This window comes from Pseudochaenichthys georgianus, chromosome 12, assembly GCF_902827115.2.
Source record: "Pseudochaenichthys georgianus chromosome 12, fPseGeo1.2, whole genome shotgun sequence".
In the NCBI taxonomy this organism is placed as follows: Eukaryota; Metazoa; Chordata; class Actinopteri; order Perciformes; family Channichthyidae; genus Pseudochaenichthys; species Pseudochaenichthys georgianus.
Genome location: NC_047514.1, coordinates 14,455,866 through 14,473,869, shown reverse-complemented (window position 1 = coordinate 14,473,869; position 18,004 = coordinate 14,455,866). Strand labels below are relative to the sequence as shown.

General features: G+C 40.3%; 1 protein-coding gene across 7 annotated transcripts in view; it reads left to right on the top strand.

The window, feature by feature from the left end:
- The first annotated feature begins 122 nt into the window (after positions 1–122).
- nup214 (nucleoporin 214) overlaps positions 123–18,004 on the top strand; it is a 53,672-nt gene continuing 35,790 nt past the window's right edge. For 4 of the 7 annotated variants that reach the window (XM_034095617.1, XM_034095615.1, XM_034095614.1 and 1 more), the window contains exons 1-21: positions 123–294; positions 1,643–1,838; positions 1,962–2,116; positions 2,603–2,801; positions 2,889–2,959; positions 3,057–3,117; positions 3,314–3,417; positions 4,072–4,178; positions 4,310–4,379; positions 4,831–4,954; positions 7,366–7,524; positions 10,999–11,452; positions 11,539–11,675; positions 11,778–11,872; positions 12,774–12,860; positions 13,279–13,428; positions 13,632–13,790; positions 13,888–13,991; positions 14,079–14,261; positions 14,560–14,648; positions 14,743–14,826. In XM_034095617.1, coding sequence (XP_033951508.1) covers positions 253–294; positions 1,643–1,838; positions 1,962–2,116; positions 2,603–2,801; positions 2,889–2,959; positions 3,057–3,117; positions 3,314–3,417; positions 4,072–4,178; positions 4,310–4,379; positions 4,831–4,954; positions 7,366–7,524; positions 10,999–11,452; positions 11,539–11,675; positions 11,778–11,872; positions 12,774–12,860; positions 13,279–13,428; positions 13,632–13,790; positions 13,888–13,991; positions 14,079–14,261; positions 14,560–14,648; positions 14,743–14,826 — 2,830 coding nt within the window. In that variant the 5' untranslated portion in view covers positions 123–252. The remainder of the gene's footprint in view (positions 295–1,642; positions 1,839–1,961; positions 2,117–2,602; positions 2,802–2,888; positions 2,960–3,056; positions 3,118–3,313; positions 3,418–4,071; positions 4,179–4,309; positions 4,380–4,830; positions 4,955–7,365; positions 7,525–10,998; positions 11,453–11,538; positions 11,676–11,777; positions 11,873–12,773; positions 12,861–13,278; positions 13,429–13,631; positions 13,791–13,887; positions 13,992–14,078; positions 14,262–14,559; positions 14,649–14,742; positions 14,827–18,004) is intronic. The other 3 variants (XM_034095618.1, XM_034095616.1, XM_034095613.1) reach the window with 1 other exon arrangement.

Here is an 18,004-nt window from a genome sequence, read left to right as displayed (position 1 = left end):
ACAATAAATACCAGTTATTGTCATCCTTTTGTAAAGTAACTGAGTTAGTGTAATAATCTCGGGGTACTCTGGTATCTACTTCTCATCCTGCGTACGTAGATGACGTTTTTCTGTCGCAAAAATCGCGCGGCGTGTGTTCAGCTCTCCTGACAGACAAATGTGGCTCACTAGAAATTTGTCTCTGACACAAATAAGTGAGGAATAAAGAATACAAAATATTATCGGGAGAAGCAACAACTACTTTGCTTCAAAATGAGTGACGACACAGACAACCCTCCTGAGAGGGAAATGAAGGTAAGCTTTGTCAATAAATAGTGTTGACAAGTTAGCATCTGTGAGCTAATGTTTGTTAGCATTTGCAATGCTTCTGGTTAGCTTAGCTGGCTTGCTAGCTAGCTAGCTGTTCGTCTTTAGGTTTTCCGTTTACACCTGAATCATAAACATATACACAAATATATATTGGTTACCTATACACAAATAACAGTTAGATATGTCGATTTAAAAGTGTGGCACGAAAAAGCTGTTACAGTCACTTTTATCTTCTTAGTTTATAGCCAAGTAGTTATCCTAGAATGCTAGCTATTAGCATATTTGCTAGCTACGTCATATAACATTATGCTCATTGAGTGTTCAGTGTTTACTTGTGGTTGTGAGAATTAACAACTGTATGCGTGTGAAATAAATAAATTAGATAGTTTTCACGTTTAATAAACGTTTGCTCTAGGTATAAATGGAGTCGCAGTTTAGCATAGTTATCTAATGTGAAGTGACTGCACAGCATGTTGGCTATCAAGATAGATTTTACTTTCTATTTGGTGCTTTGCGTAAATTACCGATGTCACAAACTGGTCAAGTTGAAAGTATCAGATGCCTGTTTCAAAGGAAAGCATAACAATCAGAGGTGGAAAGTATTTCTGGTGCCAGTACTTTACGCCACTACTTTTTACTTTTACTTCTTACATTTGTAACATAAATACCTGTACTTTCTACTTCTTACATTTTCAAAACAGGGTCGTTACTTTAGTTTTAATCTGTGGCGTGATCATTATTATTTAGAGTCATTGCGTGCCTTTGGATTTGAACAAGGTCCGTGTATCCATCATTTCCTGATCTTCTCTAAAGAAGAGGGACCAATGAAAACTTTGTCATGTTGCCGTTGTTCAGCATCGAAACATTCATTAGCTAACAATGACATTATTGTTCTATTAATATAAATTGAGGTCAGTTACTCTTTAAAACAGTTAGTTATGGGTACTTTTTACTTAAATACATGTCCAAGACCATACTTCTTTATTTGTACTTAAGTAAAGAAGTATAGTTAATACTTCTACTTTTACCAGAGTATTTTACCGAGTATCTGTACTTCGACTTGAGTAAAGGATGTGCGTACTTTTGCCATCTCTGGTAACAATTAATGTTTCTCGCAGTAAAGTAAATGTCTCTGTTATAATAGTCTGTGTTCATATATATATATATATATATATAGTGTATGTCTTCAAGCATGGTTCCAGTATACTTGTTTTTATCCCTATGAAGACAGTTTAGTTTGCAGATATTGAACTGGAACCACTTACAATTTGTTCACCAATCATAACGGCTGACCCTGAAGTTATAAGCATTGCTTGTGTTTCTTTTTTTTCAGGATTTTCAGTTTCGACAAATGAAAAAAACCAGAGTCTTTCAGCCCACTGAAGATTTGCCAAAAGAAAGAACTAGTCTGCTTACCATCTCAAACAAATTTGGTTTAACTTTTGTCGGGCTCGACAGAACATTCAAGGTTTACCAAACTCAAGACATCCTGGGTGCTGATAAATTTGATGGCAACCCCAACGAAGTAGGTATGTATATGACTTTAGAAATTGTTTTGCACAACATTGGCATGTTGGCTGTTGCTAACAATTCGTCTTCACCCTGCTTTCCGTTTAAGTCTTTTACTCACAATTTGCTCCATTTTGTTCTAGTCGAGGGGACACCTGTATTGGCAGACGTGACTGTGGATCTGTCCCTGCACCACTTAGCTCTCAGTAGTGATGAACTCACTTTGTCAGTATGTGGTATTTCTGAGGCGGGGGGGTTGTCCTTCACCTTCTATGATGTCCGCACCTTCATGAACAAGGTGACTATTTTTTATCCTACTTTGACTCTTTCAATGTATGTCTTGAGACATTGTATTTGAAGATGGTGTAGTAGTGTTTGCATAACAAAAATAGCTTAAACAGTGCAAGATTAGCTATTTACTTACATTGTTATATCTAGTCTGACCAGCAACCTGAAAAACACCCTGACATACAGCAATTATTTTAGATTAAATTATAATTTATAATTAGTTTTACAGTTCAGCATAAAGTCTCCAAATAATGCCTTTTACTTTTTCTATGTTGACTGTTAAAAAAAAAAACATTTGTAAACCTTCCCAGCTGATGTACATAGTCTGCATGCAACAGTTTAATTATAGTAGTACATTATGAAATAATTGCATGGAATTCTTGTCAATGTTATTAATGTTACTATTTTCAGTTAAATGTAGTACGTTTCTAACCTGGCTACTCAATTATTAAATGCCCCAGTGTTTGACAGATTTACATTAAAAATATGTTTCCAGGCAAGAACCCAGAAACTACCTTTTGCATCACTGCTGCCTGCAGTAGCCCCTGGCTGTTTAGTGCAAGACCTGAAGTGGAATCCTGTCCAGCCGTCAATGCTCGCCGCCTGTCTGTCTGACGGCTGTTTGATGATCTTGGATGTTACTGGCGATGTCAAAGTGCAGGCTCAGCTACCTGCTTCAAATGGCATCACATGTAGTGAGTGAGACTCGTCACCTTGAGTTTAATTCTGCTCCATATATTTATTGTGGCTCAATTGCAGATAATGTTATTTGTTTCTCGCAGTTGGCTGGAGTCCAAAAGGAAAACAAGTTGCTGCAGGAAAAATGAATTCTGAAGTCAGTCAATATACACCTGTAAGTAATCCTTATTCCTTAAATTAAAAAATAAATCACTTAGAGCTGCAGAATCCAACTAACGGAAGGAATAACTGACTTAATCTTATTTTTAAAGGCACTAGAGGAAAAAAGAAAAATCCCATGTCCCACCTTCTACACTTCTGACCCTGTCAAAGGTAAGGTACATCCTGTATTGATAAATCAACTGATATTTGTGTGTTATGCACATTAACTGAGCCGGATTATTAATGAGATTAAATACTTTATTTATTTGACATCAATATATTTAATATTCTCGTTTAGTTTCACTTGTATTACTGTATCCGAACCCTATCTGTGGCCAATCAATCTCTTTCCTGTTGTCTCTCACAGTTCTGGATGTGCAGTGGCTGAAAACGTTTGTGTTTGCTGTGGTCTATGCTGCTGCAGACGGGTCCCTTGAGACCCCTCCTGAGCTCGTATTGATCTCCCTTCCTGTGAGTACACCCTACAACCACAGTGCACTGAATTCACCTTCACACATTTAGATTATTTTCAGGTTATACCCCTTCAGTCTCCTCTGCTTCTCACTCATCACCTCAGCAGATACATTTGACCATGTATTTATTTTTAAATTCACATCAGCTTTTCTTGTTTGTTGGAAGATTATTCCTCCACATGGCCACAACAACAAGGTGAATAAACAAATGCAGCCTTAGGTGCTTTTGCCAGATTATATGTCAGCTTTAGAGGCCATGTGCTTTGTGGTGTTAACAGATTGTTTTTGTAGTGGCTCTGGAGTCGCGTAGAGGCTCCTACTGCGGCTCCCTGTGCCTCCTAATGTATTGTTACTTCACTAGGATGCTTCTTTAAACTGACAACTAAAGCGCACAGTGTAAGACATTATTGTTGGTTTCATAGAGCTTCACATCTTACCATACATCTCCTACTTCACATCAACTGTTTAACATAATATGACTTTTAAATTGCAGTTGGATGTCAATGGGCATTATGTGCTTCTCACTATATGTAGTGACATTGTTTTTCTTGTAAAATGGAAGAATCAGCTAGCAGTTGTTTCATTAGTTGAATTCTTTTAATGTACCTTAAGAACCTGTTTTAACGTTGGATTTCTCTGTGTGTTTTTGTAGAAGAAGGATGAGAGGCCGGAGACAAAGTATCTGAACTTTAGTGACACGGTGTACGGCAGCTTCACGGAGCGACAACACCACTACTTCCTTAGCCATGTGGAGGACTGGTGAGTTTGATCACCATTTCCATGCATTGATGGTGAAGGATTCCCCCAAAAGATGGGGCAAGATATTAAGTTTGATGTCTTTCAATATCATGAAGAATTGGTGTAATATTTGCTCTGTTTCTTTTATTCAGGGACCTCCTGTTTGCAGCATCAGCGGCCTCCATTGAAGTCAGTGTCATAGCCGCCAGACAAGAGGACAAGGTATTAAATGACATGAAAAGCTAAAGATGTTTTAGAAATCATACGTTTAAATGACACACTGTTTTGAATAAAGATAGAAATGAAAGGTGTCTATCTCAATGATATGTTTCCATTGTCATTCAAAATAAGTCAAATATGATATTTGTATAGTTTTGATAGAAAAAACATGACATTACGTGGTTCGAAAGTATCAAGGAAAGTTGATAATTTTTCTAACAAGTTCTTCTCACTCAGAAGAACACTATTTTTTTAAATGATGCAAGCTACCAGAGCTTCCTCCATCCGCAGTGAGCAAGCCTAATGCCATACATTAAACTAGCCCATTCAAGGACAGTAAAGCAAGGTTGTGAATGTGCTTAAACACATTTTCCATTACTGTATCAGGTTTCCACTAAAAAAAAGAAATGTTATTTGAAATGCACTGAATTCGACTGTTTGTTGTCCTTTTTAGAACTGGGAGCTTTGGATCCTGGAAGATGCAAGTAGAGCTGAGCTTCCAGTGACGGAGACGAGTGAAGACACGCTGCCTCTCGGCCTAGCTATAGACTACACCAGCCAGCAGGCGATCTACATCAGTGAGTGGATTTGGTTTCCTCTCTTCACCTGTCTGACGTGTGCTCACGTCCACACAAAACACTTACTCAAATGCTTGTTCATTTTGGAGCCCACTAATGTCTGTTTAAGCACTTCGGCGTTCAATTGAAATCATTTTGGCAATTGGTATTGGATTTTACAGTTAAATGTTGAAGACTTATTTAATCTGAGTTCTAATGAGTTTCAAATCATCCATGTAATTTATCCAAATACTGATCACTATAACATTATAAAGTAATAAATGGGATTAGTTTTTATATACATATTGCTTTAATGTTTCCAATGTGTTTTAGTTATAAATGGTTTTGCTTGTCTTTGGTGAAGCACAACAATTCCCCTGGGTTTGAAAGAAAATAGTGAAATGACAGAATGAACTTTGTGGAGCGAATCCAACCAGCTGAGGCCGGTTTGAACACTATCTTCCATCAGCTAAATCTACAAACTAAAGCTTTCTGTGATATCAAGTTTTGTTTTTTTAGGCATGTTAAAGTATTGAGTCTGTCTGTGTCCTATTCATATTAACAGTTGGAGTTATCTCATGAAATGCATTGTCCTAGTTTGTGGTTAACCCTCCCCTAATGATCAGATGAACTGAAATAAGCCAGGTTCCTATGTGCATACAGCATCCACTGCAGTGCTCTATTGCAGCATGTGTCAAGAATAGTGATAAGCTACCGTCTCAGCGCACTGTTTTATCTCAAATGGCCCAGTCTGCCAGACATTCACGTCGAGCTGCTGCTGCTGCTGTCTATCCACATCTCTCCATGCTCACTCCAAGAAAAAAAGGAAGAACTCCCCTCCCCAGTGAGAATAAACCTCCAATTTGGGCAACATTGTAGTCTGATCAAAACCTTTATCTGAAGTGAGAACACATTAGATATGGAAAGCAAAGGGAGAGTGACGAGAGTTATCTGTGGAGAAGACATGCAGTCATTAAAATGGCTCAGACAAGCTAGAGGACCACAACAAACAACAAAGCCCAGACGATCCTGTTGCAGAATGCTGATGAGCTTAACCGAGTGCCGCTCCCTTCTGTTCTCTCGCTTTGCCACTCCCTAGCTTTCGACTATAGTTTCAGAACTGAGATGAAACTGAACATTAGGTGCTGTATTTATGTTCTGCATTGTGTGCTTATTCTGTCCAGAACTTAGTATCACTAGTGAAACTTAATAACTATGTTTGATCACATTTGTAAATTGAATATATAAATGTATTTTTCTGTGTATAGCTTAATCAGAGAATACAATACTCAATACCTTTAACATTGTCCAAAGCAGACATGCAGTGGGTGGAATGAATATACATTAGATGCAAAGTATAGCATAATAGCCAGGGATATGAGTCAGTGGCAATTAATCAAACACAGAAACTCAGAAGGAGCAGCTGCTGCTGCTGCTGTCATCTACTGATGACAGTGAAAGTTATACATGAGATATAGTTTTAGATATGAGACAGCTGTAGCGAGAACAGAGAGCACAAACTGTTCCTTGTACTTTTTGATGTATCTGAAATGAGTTGTATCAACGCTGACTAATTCATCTTTATTTTGGGGTGTGAGTTCTCAGTGTGAAATTAGTTTGGTTTAGAAAAGTTTAGTGTGCATCCCACAACTTACTGGAAAGTGGGCATGAAGAGCAGGAAAGAGGAGGGGTTTGGCAACAAGAAGAATGAGATGGACTGTGTTTTACCAAATGAAGCATCTGAGGATATATTTGTCTTTACATGACTTCAGTGTGCCTTTTCAAACTGAACACTGGGTTCTTTTTTAAACCACTGGGGGGCAGAATGAACCACGGTCAATGTGATGAGTACAGCAGTAACATACAGGCCGTCTCTCAATGTCGAGTAAACCTGCTGCAGAGCCACTATTTCAAGTATACTACGTCATCGAGTGGCGCCGAAGGACTGTTTAAATGCATGTTAAATGCCCAGCATTCTGCGCCACTCGATGACGTAGTATACTTGAAATAGTTGCTCTGCAGCAGGTTTACTCGACATTGAGTAACGGCCACAGTCTTTGTGCTCAAATGCTGTCAACACTTGCATGATGATTAAAGTGTCAAACTGCATTTTACCCTCATGGACATAGCCAGCATAGTGAGCAAACAACACCTACTGTTAATCATTTCCCTTGTGCAGAGGTGTGAGTTGGAGCGCAAAGCTGTGAACAATGCCTTATAATGTATTACCAAACTCTGATGCACATGCTTTGGCTCTTAATTAATAGACTATACACAATGTGAAGATAGATGTGGATTCTTCCTGGCTCTCTGATCTGTGGACGGTCACAAAATGGCTGGAAAGTTATGTGTGAGTCTTTCACTGCTCATCATGTAGACTACAGTGTTTCTCCATCTGATCATCCCTCTCCCTACTCTCTCCCCTCTCAAAGCCGATGAGAAGACCTTGCCCCCTGCGCCCACCATGCTGATGCTGTCCACCGAGGGAATACTCTGCCCATTTGCTCTGCTCAACCTCAATCCCGGTATCAAGCAGCTGGTCGCACCCCCATCTGTCCTCGCCCTGGATGGGGAGAGACCGCCCATGCCAGGTGAGAGAGCCAGTGAACTCAACAGATGTTTTTAGAATAAAATGTTGTAGAAATTGATTCCTAATCACACGTTGCAATGATACATGTATCAGGGTTCGTACGGGTGCTTGAAATCCTTGAAAATGCTTGAAATTTGACGTGGTGTTTTCAAGGTTGGGAAAGTGCTTGAATTTTGGGAATGGTGCTTGAAATTGAGATAAAGTGCTTGAAAATGTAAATGCTTTACTTTTACAATAAATTGCTGTCTGACTGAATAGTTCGCTTTTTAGATTAAAAGAAAAGAATTGCTTCGCTTCTACATAAAACAGCTCCGCTGCGGCCTTCCCGCGCTATGCGCGCGACCTGCAAGTGTTTTTGTTTGTGTGAACTGGGCATTCTGATGAGTGATGGAGATGACAGGAGGTTGCTGTTTTAACGAGCGTTGACGATCCGAAGAAAAATACAAGCCATGGCTAAAACCATGCAAAGGTTGCCAAAAAGAAATGCAGTTGTTCTCGATGGGAGAGTTTGCGCTGACGAGCCACATGAAAGGTAAGCCGTAGTAGAGCATGTTGGCATAAGCTAACGTTGCATGTTACGTTTGTTTAAGCTAGTAACGTTAGCGAACTCAATGTGGGATAATTGCTTATGCAGGTGACAATAATTTCAGAGGAGCGTACCTATGTCAGTCGCCATCCTGTGGTGTTTCATGTCACACAGAATGATTTTAAAAGCAATGTATTTCTACTGGTCGTTCGTGGCTAAACTTGCTCCATCGAAATCAGTCGCATTGACCCGAAGACACAGTTTGAGTTATATACTGTTGGAAAGAGGATATTCCTAGCTTTCTAACGGAGGAAACATATTTTCGTTTGTACTGGTCTGGGGGAAGCTCGCGAGTGTGTGTGTGTTTGTGTATTTTTGCGTTTGTGTGTATTGTGTTTGTTTCCCGGGGAAAACACTCACGAGAAACACCGGCTGTTGTTATGCCTGCTGTGACGTTAAGTTACTCCGTTCTCCGCTTGTAATTATGCCGTTACAAGCTTCAAAGCTGTATTTATCATCTGAATTTGCCGAAACAAGTTTAATATTCTGAAAGCTAAGACTTTGTTTATTTGAAATCAGATGAAAACAAACTGTAACGGACCCTGCCGTGTTATCTGATTACTATACGCCATATATTCATAATTTCAGCCGGAGGGAGGGGGAGCAGCGCTACGGAACAGCAGAGTGGCGAACTTTAGTGGAGTAGAAGTGTAGTACACAGTTGCATAAAATGAAAGTATAAGTATTTTAAAATTGTATTTAACCCTCTATCTATGGCATAGTGTTGCCCTCAGGCAACAAACCACTTTTTTCGATCTCACACTGGCCCTCTACATATATATATATATTTATAAATATACACAATGTCACCTGACATGCTGGTGTCCAATAAAATGAGGGAATTATATGGGTGTGACATTTTGTCTTGGGGTGGAGCAGTCCTTTCTGCAAGCAAAACAGCAGGGGACTCAGGGCCACCACTTGGTAAGATACATTTCACTTTTTAACATATTAGAAATGTACACAACTTAAAATAAACAGACACACACACGAACACACAAAGACAGACATACACACACACACACACACACACACACACACACACACACACACACACACACACACACACACACACACAACCTACTGACCCAAAGGACCTTCCCTCAGTCGCCCCCCCCCAGCTCGGCCACAGTCCGGCTCTGTAGGTGTTGTAGTGTTGCAGTAGTCAGGAAGGCAGGGAACTAATTGTTACCTTGGCTGTGTAAGATGTCAGTTTGTTTACCTCAATAGATTTCTATGCTGTTTGGTATAATAAAAAAAAGGACTTTTATGAAGGTTTGTGTCTCCCACTTCCATTTCCTTTCATGTAAATAGTTTAATCCTGTGATTGCTCCTGCATGTTATGTGAGGATGCATTCAGGGAGTCGTGTGTTCTGCAGCCCTGTGGCGGAGTACTCATCCACCGCAGAGTAGCGAATAAATCCAGAGAAATTCACTCGATGGAGAAGGGATGTTAAAACCCAAACTGGAATCCGGTCTATCTCAATGAGCCTCATTTTCTGATTTAAAAAGTGGTTGTACATTTTATCTTACGATAAATCAATATTGTAAAAACCAAAACTCCTACACAGAAACTGACCTCATGCTGTTACTTAGATTAAAGTCTTATGTTCTGTTTTTATTAGATAGAGAAATACCGTGCGTTTTATGGGGAGTTTGTCTATAATTTATATACATATATATATATATATATATATATCTTTGTATGATGTAGAAAGCGTGTGCTCTGTGGCCTCGCTCTCTTCACACTGTGCTCGGTTGGTCACATTGGATCAGAATGAAACGTGTGTCCTAACCTTGGAGAGCCATATGTTTACTGCCAACCTAAAAGGACCTCAAACATGTTAATAAAGAATTTATTGAAAAGTTATTTAGCTGATTGTTTTATATTGGCTCAGCCAGGTTATATGGGATGCCCAGTCCACTTACATATGGGTCACTCATTTTAAAATATTAAACTTTGTTTTATTTTTCTTTAATTTGTCATCCTCGTGTAGAATGCTATTACGAAACACACATTTGGTTATTTATAGCATAAAGAACATCTGATTTAATGTGAGGTAGGGAAATAATCATTTGAGTATAAGTATGTGCATATAAATATGTAATTTACAAGTGCCGCTGTAAGCTGCTTGAAAAGCTTGAAAATGCACCTTGAAAATGCTTGAAAAGTGCTTGAATTTGACTTTGGAAAAGGTGTAAGAACCCTGATGTATGAAGTCATCGAATGCAGTGTTACCAAAGTGTTTTCAAGATTTTTCCTTACTGGTGTGATGCTGACAAACATGGACATATCATTGGACATGTCTCCCATTAGTTTCTAAAGGGGAGTTGTAAGTCTGGAATTTGGTAACACAACTCAGTTAAACGGCTCAAGGGACATCAAAAACAAGATATGTTAAAGGAACGAGACTTTTATTCTGCTTATCTGTTTTTAAACTAAAGTACACATAAACCAATTGCTTTTGATAGTTTTATTACACTTAACATCATCACATAGGTCGCACAGTGCTGATTTGTTTTTAAGTGTACTGGGGATGAGAGCAGAAAGGAAGCATTTTTGCTAATTGCAGTGTTATCTTTGTCATTTATTACACACACACATTTATTTTCCAATTATTCATGTTTTTTACTTTCTATTTAGTGAGACCTGTTGATTTGCTTATACAGGGATCTGTCTGACTCCGTGAAGTTTCACTTTTCTATGAAGCTAGGAAAACATTGTTCTTTACCCAGCCAAACACCTCAACAACCTTTGTACAAATTCCCTTCAGCTCTGAAAGGAATAACTATTAACGTTGTCTAATTCTAATGCTTCTAGATTTAGCCAACTTTGCTTGTAAACACAACTTTTGATCAAATGAAAGCAAATACATTTTCTTTTCACAGGTGCTTTGGCTGCCCAACCACCCAAAGTCGCTGCCTCCATCCCATCTGCCTCCATCCCATCTGCTCCAGCGACATTCCCAAATCTCGGTTTTCCTCCAGCTGCTGCTCCCGCTCTTCTGGCCCCTGCTGCCACTCCCTCTGCGGCCCCGTTCAGCATCGCTCCCGCACCTCCCGTGTCCTCGGCATCATCGTCCAGCTTCGCTTTCTCGGTCCCAACTACCTGCGCCTCCTCTGCTCCTCCAGCTTTCTCCGTGGCGACAACCGCACCTTTTGGCTCCGGACCCTCCAGCTTCTCCTTTGCCAAACCTCCCTCTGACACTCCCTCAGCACCTTCAGCCTTTTCTTTCGCCCCACCCATCAAACCAGCAGCGGTGGAATCTCCACTTCCAACTCCGACACCCCAGAGTATTGCTGCTGCCTCCCCGCCAACAGTGAAACTGAATCTGGCTGATAGGTAACAGATTATATTTCACACCTTTTTTACACTAATAATCGTACTGGGACTCAAAGACTTACAACATATGTATTTTAATTTCCAAGGTTTACAGCATTGGAGACACCAGCACCATCTCCACAGTCTTTCTCCTTCAATCCCTCAATGCCCAAACCAGTGACCCCCATTTCCAGTAGTTTGACCGCCCCTCCACCATCAGCCGCTAAACCTCCAGCTGTAATGGGTAAGGAAGTCCAGCCTCAGTGCCTTTGCTTTTATTCTTTGCACAAGTGTGTATGAGTGTACATGGCTTGGTTTGTGATATGAATCATGTTATCTGTCTCAGCTCCAGTGCGTCCAGTTCAAATCAGCACGCCCCCCACAGTCATCCAGAAGCCTGCGCCTGCTCCTGCTGCACAGGGCCGCGTCCAAACACCACAGGTCATTGTTCATTATGAAGATTTGTTTGTGTTAACTAGACCGCTTTTCAATAGTGGTTGATATTTTGCTCAAAATATGTCAAGATAAATGTATCCAGCAGAGGGACATGTTAACTTTGTTGTCTCGGTAGTACCAAAGTTGGATAGATAAATATTATGAAAAATCCTCACCATGTCCTCACCATGTGTGTAGTGAGTTAAACAAGTGAATAACATAGGTTGAAGACCACAGTTGTCTTTTAAAGTTTTAAGAAGAAGCAATTGTTAAACTGTTTTGGATAAGAGTTTGACCACAATGGTTGTTGAGATAGTTCAGTACAGTAACAAAAAAACTAGCGAATGAGTGACGATATACCTCACTGTAACAATAAACAATAAATCACCAGCGAAAGAACAACATTTAGTCCTAACAGGATTAAAACCAAGATAATTGATATACTAATCATCCAGTCCTCTCGAGTAAAAGATACAAAATAGTCAAATAATGTACATATTATAGTACTATAACAATAAGCACAATGGTTAGCTTTTTAAGCAGTAAATTGACAATTCATAACTACACAATCAAAAAACCTTTAAGATAATACTTCAACAATGGTATTAGGAGAATAAATAAAACATGTGAGATGGTCGCAGTAACAGATCTGACAAATTGTTGGATGTAGCAATGTCGGTTAAACTGCCACGGAACTGTGCCAGTAGCAGTTGCTACTAGCAACAGCATGTTCAATCTGAAATCAACTCTATGTGACAGAAGACAAATGTAACTAAGTCACATTACAGAAATGCTTGCAAATGTAATGTTTGCTTGAACTAACTTTGTGTGAACTAGTTGGTGTTTGTGTGTTTGTTTGTTTTTACTGACTTTACTGTATTTTTTTATTGATTTAATATGTTCAAAGCAGGCAGCTGTTAGTATCAAGGCCTTGGAGAAGCAGCTACAGCAAAAGAAAGACTTTGATCCAATTATGGTTGGCATATTTGAAGAGGTGAGTTTTATCAAACGGTACACAATGGAGGACAATGCACCACTTAATTTTTGTGAACTTGAAAGTGGCATGGCCAAAATTGTATTGTGAAAATACTAGCATAATGCTAGCTACATACTGCTAGCTTACTCAACTGCATTAATGGACAGAACTAATGTCACATGAAGATATGACACATCCAGATTGAACAGTAAAAGAGATAATAAGGTCATCATATCTGGCACTTTTTTCAAAATGCTTTTTAATAACCATGTAGACTACAGGTAGACTACATTTCACACAAATCTAAATATAAGTCAAACCATCATGCTAATATTTCATTCTCGGTCACAATTAAGATAGCATTTTATGAATACCAAGTTTTGAAATCAGTCCTCACATTTTTTTGTAACCAAGCATTTCTTTAACTTGTCATCAGATCGCACACTTCCAGAAGGAGTTAGATGATCTGAAGACTCGAAGCTCTAGAGCTGACTTCAAGGTCGGCACAAATGATGAGATGAAGGAGCTGAGGAAGGAGTCAGAGGACCTCCATATTTTCACCCTCGAGATAAAGGAGACAACAGAGGTAAGGACGCGTTTGGAAAACCAAAACATGGAGCTGGGAAACCCCAAATAGTTATAATAATGTTATTTCTTCAAAGAACATAATGACTTTTTTGATTACAGTATTTTTAAAAACAACAGCACTACAGCTAACTTTTAAATGTGGTTATAGTAGGGTATTACATCATGGCAAGCATCTTCTAATCTGTTTATTCTGATCGGCAGTCTCTCCATGGGGACATTGGTACACTGAAGACCACCTTACTAGAGGGCTTTGCTGGGGCAGAAGAGGCAAAGACCCAGAGTGAGCTAAGCAGAGACAGAAATTACAGACAGCTGCTTTACAAAAAACCTCTGGACCCCCGCAGCGAGGAACGACTCAAGGTGAAACATTTGCATAAATGAATACTCCTCATGAATCTTTTAAACCAATCACCTTCCCCTTCCCCTTCACCTTTAATCAATTGTATTCCTTATGTAGGAGATACGAAGGCTGTACCAGTACATCATGTTTGCTGTGGAAGATGTCAATGATGTGTTGGATGTGGAATGGGAGAAACACCTGGAGAAAAAGAAAAAACAGAAGTAAGAAGCATAAAGAAATATTTTTGAAAATGTAATACTACAAAGATTTAGGGTATAATTTGCTAAAAAAAATCATGATCTTCACAGACACATGGTCGTGCCAGGGCGTGAGGGTCTGTTCACTACGTTGGCCAACAACCTGTACATCATCAACCAGCAGAAGAACAGACTGGACCAGTTGGTCAAACAGCTCACTTCTCTGCGCCTCTACAACAAGACTACCGCTCCAACTATAAGCTGCAGTGCTGCTGCTGCAGAAACTGCTTCTGGGTAAGAGCAGTATGGATGAAATAATGTTAACATATCTGGCATACATTTGTTTTATATTTTGAGTTTATTGTGAAAGAGAATACTCCAGAGTAGGTTTAGGAATCAGTGACTTTATATATCAAGTTAACCTTGACTTGCATGGGCTAGAAATCAAATCTAGTAGTTTTGGATTAATTAAACTGAATAAATTCCCCTTAGTTTTATTTTTTTTCATAATTTGATACATAGAGTAAAAAGCAAATTGCTCTTAGAAAAAATGTTTGCAACTTTAACTACTTGTTTCTGTGTTTTACGACAGCTTGGAAAGCGAGATTGAGAGTTTAAGGGATGCACTCCTGAAAGCCAGGCTGGACACCAACCCTCCTATGCCCAAACCCAAGTCTCCAGGTATCCATGTTTAAATATTTTATAAATATGATTATTAAATGACATCCCATTTCTTAATTGCAACATGTACTGACTGTAAATGTTTCTCCCGCAGTCAAGATATCGCCAGTGAAACAGTCCCAGTTGCGTAACTTCCTCTCAAAGGGGCAGATGCCTCCTGTCCGCTCAACTGCACCAGGTACACATGTCATCCTCAAACTCATGTCCACAAGTTACTCTAATATCCTGTGATGTTTGCTATTGTAAATCTGGAATACTGACAAGAAAGGTGTGGTTTCCTGAAAACTTCCAAATGTATTTAAGCTTTACAAAAAATCCCAAAGGAAATCAAATATTGGGTAAACTCCCATCTTACATCTGCTCTCTGATCACACAGAGAGTTGCAGGTAGCTATTGCCTGAGATCACATGATGTGGCTTTGTTACATGTGCCAAGTGCAAGGACTGACTTAGGTAAGAAAGCTTTTATGTGTGCAGCTCCTCTTGCTTGGAACAGTCTTCAGAAAGATTTGAAACAAGCAAATTGGTTCCACTGCCTGTTTTTAAAGCTCGGATAGGTGCAATGATACTTGATACTGTTGGTACTTGTTAATGTCTCTAGGTAATGGTATGTACATGTAGCCCTGTGTGACGAAGGTAACTTCGTCACTATGGACTGACGGCTTCAGGCCGGGTAATATTGCACTTTATTAGCGTGATTGCACAGTACAGTTGACATTACATATTTGCACATAATTTATACTAATTATTGAGGTAGTATTTTTTAACTGATTAAACCGTATTTATTGGAATGTCGTCTGGCAGGTGCTGGTCGGGTCCTCGGCTCCGCCTGAAAAGATAGGGGAGTTTGCGAGAGTGCCGAGAGTAGTTATGCTGGTGTAAGGATGACAGCGGTTGAGAGTAATCAGGGTGCAAATAATATGTTGTCTGTGGCTGATGATTGTGTCAGGGTGTCCGCGGGGTCTTAAAAAGTATTAAAAGTTGATAAATCAATTTAGCGAAAATTAAGGCTATTAAAAAGTATTAAACGGCATTGTCCAAGGTATTAAGAAGGTCCACAGCAACGACGACATGAAACACCCTTTAATTTACTGAAACAACATGTCGGGAAACCCCCTCAAGGTGGCCCCATGCATAGCGTGCCATAAAATGCTGCTTCTTATTTTAAGTTTTGTTGCCTTGCTCCGCTCTGTGGGGGGGGGGGGGTGGGGGTGTTTATCTGCTGGTGGACTACCTGAGAGATATACAGCAGGAGAACACGCCGTCCACCGCGGAGAATAAACAGAAGGGCAACCATGACAACCATGCTCCAGGGTCTTCTTCGCTGCTTTTGGTGTATTTTGTGGCGGCAGCAGCGCCACTTACAGGCCTGGCATATGTACTACAGCATTTCCAGCGTTCTAGTATGAATGGACACGTTAATGAATCGAATGCGTGTGAACGGAAGACTTTTTTGCGTTTGCATATGCGTCCTCGTGGGGCCGGGGTCAAACTATATCCGGTCACAGAGATCTGCTATTTTAAAGTAAGGTCAACAAATATCGACCCTAAATATAGTCTATATTAAGAACGAGAAAAGTCTTAAAATATATATCATTTTTTGTAAACATATGACAAATGTGTGAGGGTGATGACGTCAGAGCATCGTCCTATGTGCCGGGCTTAGCCCCGGACAGCCCCAGCCCAATTTAACCCGTGGGTATTTGTGAGTCCATCAGTAGAGAGGGTGTGGCTGTTCTGTCTGTGCTGCATTGGCTCCAGTGATTGCATTGATTACAGTAACTCAGGGCACCTGGGTCTGATGTCCTGCAGCTATTTGAAGCCGCTCTGTTCTCGCTCTGCTTTCCCCTGCAGACACCTGGGCCCTTTCTCATTTCTCGAACTCCCCTCCTCGACTCCTATCCTCGATACTTAGTCCCGCCCACAGGAGATGCGAGCGGAGGAGCCGAGGAGGGGAACAGAGGAGAGAGGAGGGGAAGCAGCAGGCGGTTAGAGAAATGAGAACTCCTCTCCTCTGAGTGGTCATTTTAAAGAGACGTCCATTAATGATGACAGAAGGCACAGCAGCCCTCTGTCTGATGGACAGATGTGTTCATGATGACTTATATATTTACTTTGATTCATTCACAGTGCGGTATAATGAGACAATAATGGCTACAGATGCGGACACACACACACACATATATATGTATATATTTATATAAATATATACAATTTCAGAATCAAGCAGAGCACTCTCATAATAACGTAACACTATCAGAGACTGGATATATCCCCCCCCCCCCTCTCTGGTCGCTACAATGTGGAAAATAAATTACGGGCCAAAAGTTTTATTTACAAGTATTAAAAGTAAGCAGAGGACACCAAACCAACTGACACCTGTCTGTCTGCTGCATCGACGCACACACTGTACCACACACACCTACACCACACACCCGCATATACAGCTCCTAAAACAGGCTACAGCCATGGTGTATTTTATTGTGAAGCACTAAATGGTTTTAGAAAAATATCGAGGCTTTGAAACATCTCTGTTGCCGGAAATGCATCCACGAAGCAGCCGTGGAGGACCCATCAGTGTATCCTCGGTTATAGCTCCTCCAAAGAGCCTCCTCGACGCTCGATCCTCGGTCCTCGAAGTGCATTTAGAGAAATGAGATGTCCTTCAACATGGCGCGCTGAAATTCATTTCCGGGTCACTACCGGAGGACCGAGGAGTCGAGGAGGGGGATTTGATGAAATGAGAAAGGGCCCAGGTGTTGTTGAGTATATATGGTTGTTACTCTAGTTGCTTTACTTTGTGCACCTCAACACTCTCACCCATACACATTCATGCAACCCTCACCCTGCATTTACACTACTGATACCACTGACGTCCACACCTCATGCCTTACTTATTGTTGCAATTCATTTAATTTGGATTGTTTCCTTTAAATAAACATGTTTTGATAACCGTTGACATGGTGTGTCTCCTTTTTGTTGTGGCCTTTTGAGCCAGGTCATAACAAATGGGGGCTCGTCCTATGGGTTATTTGGTTAAAAGTTTGTGTAGTGCTCAGAGCACATGGCGTCATTTGAGCAGCTAATTAGTTGTTGTGGCCCAGCTGTGTGCTGGCTCGGCGCTGCTATTTGGGGGACACATCATGTTTTTTGAGTTTCAGGAAGCTTTAGTGTTTGACATTTCATCAGGTTTTGTGTGCCAATCAGAAGGTAAGATGTTGCTGCTTGTTACGCTTTTGTAAAGAGTTTTCCCCGCTAGGCTTAAGTGGCGTTTCCCCTTGGGTTGCGTCTGTGTGTTTTTTTCATAGTGTTGTGGCGACGTGGTTAGTGTCAGCTGTTTTCGGACAGCTGTCTCGG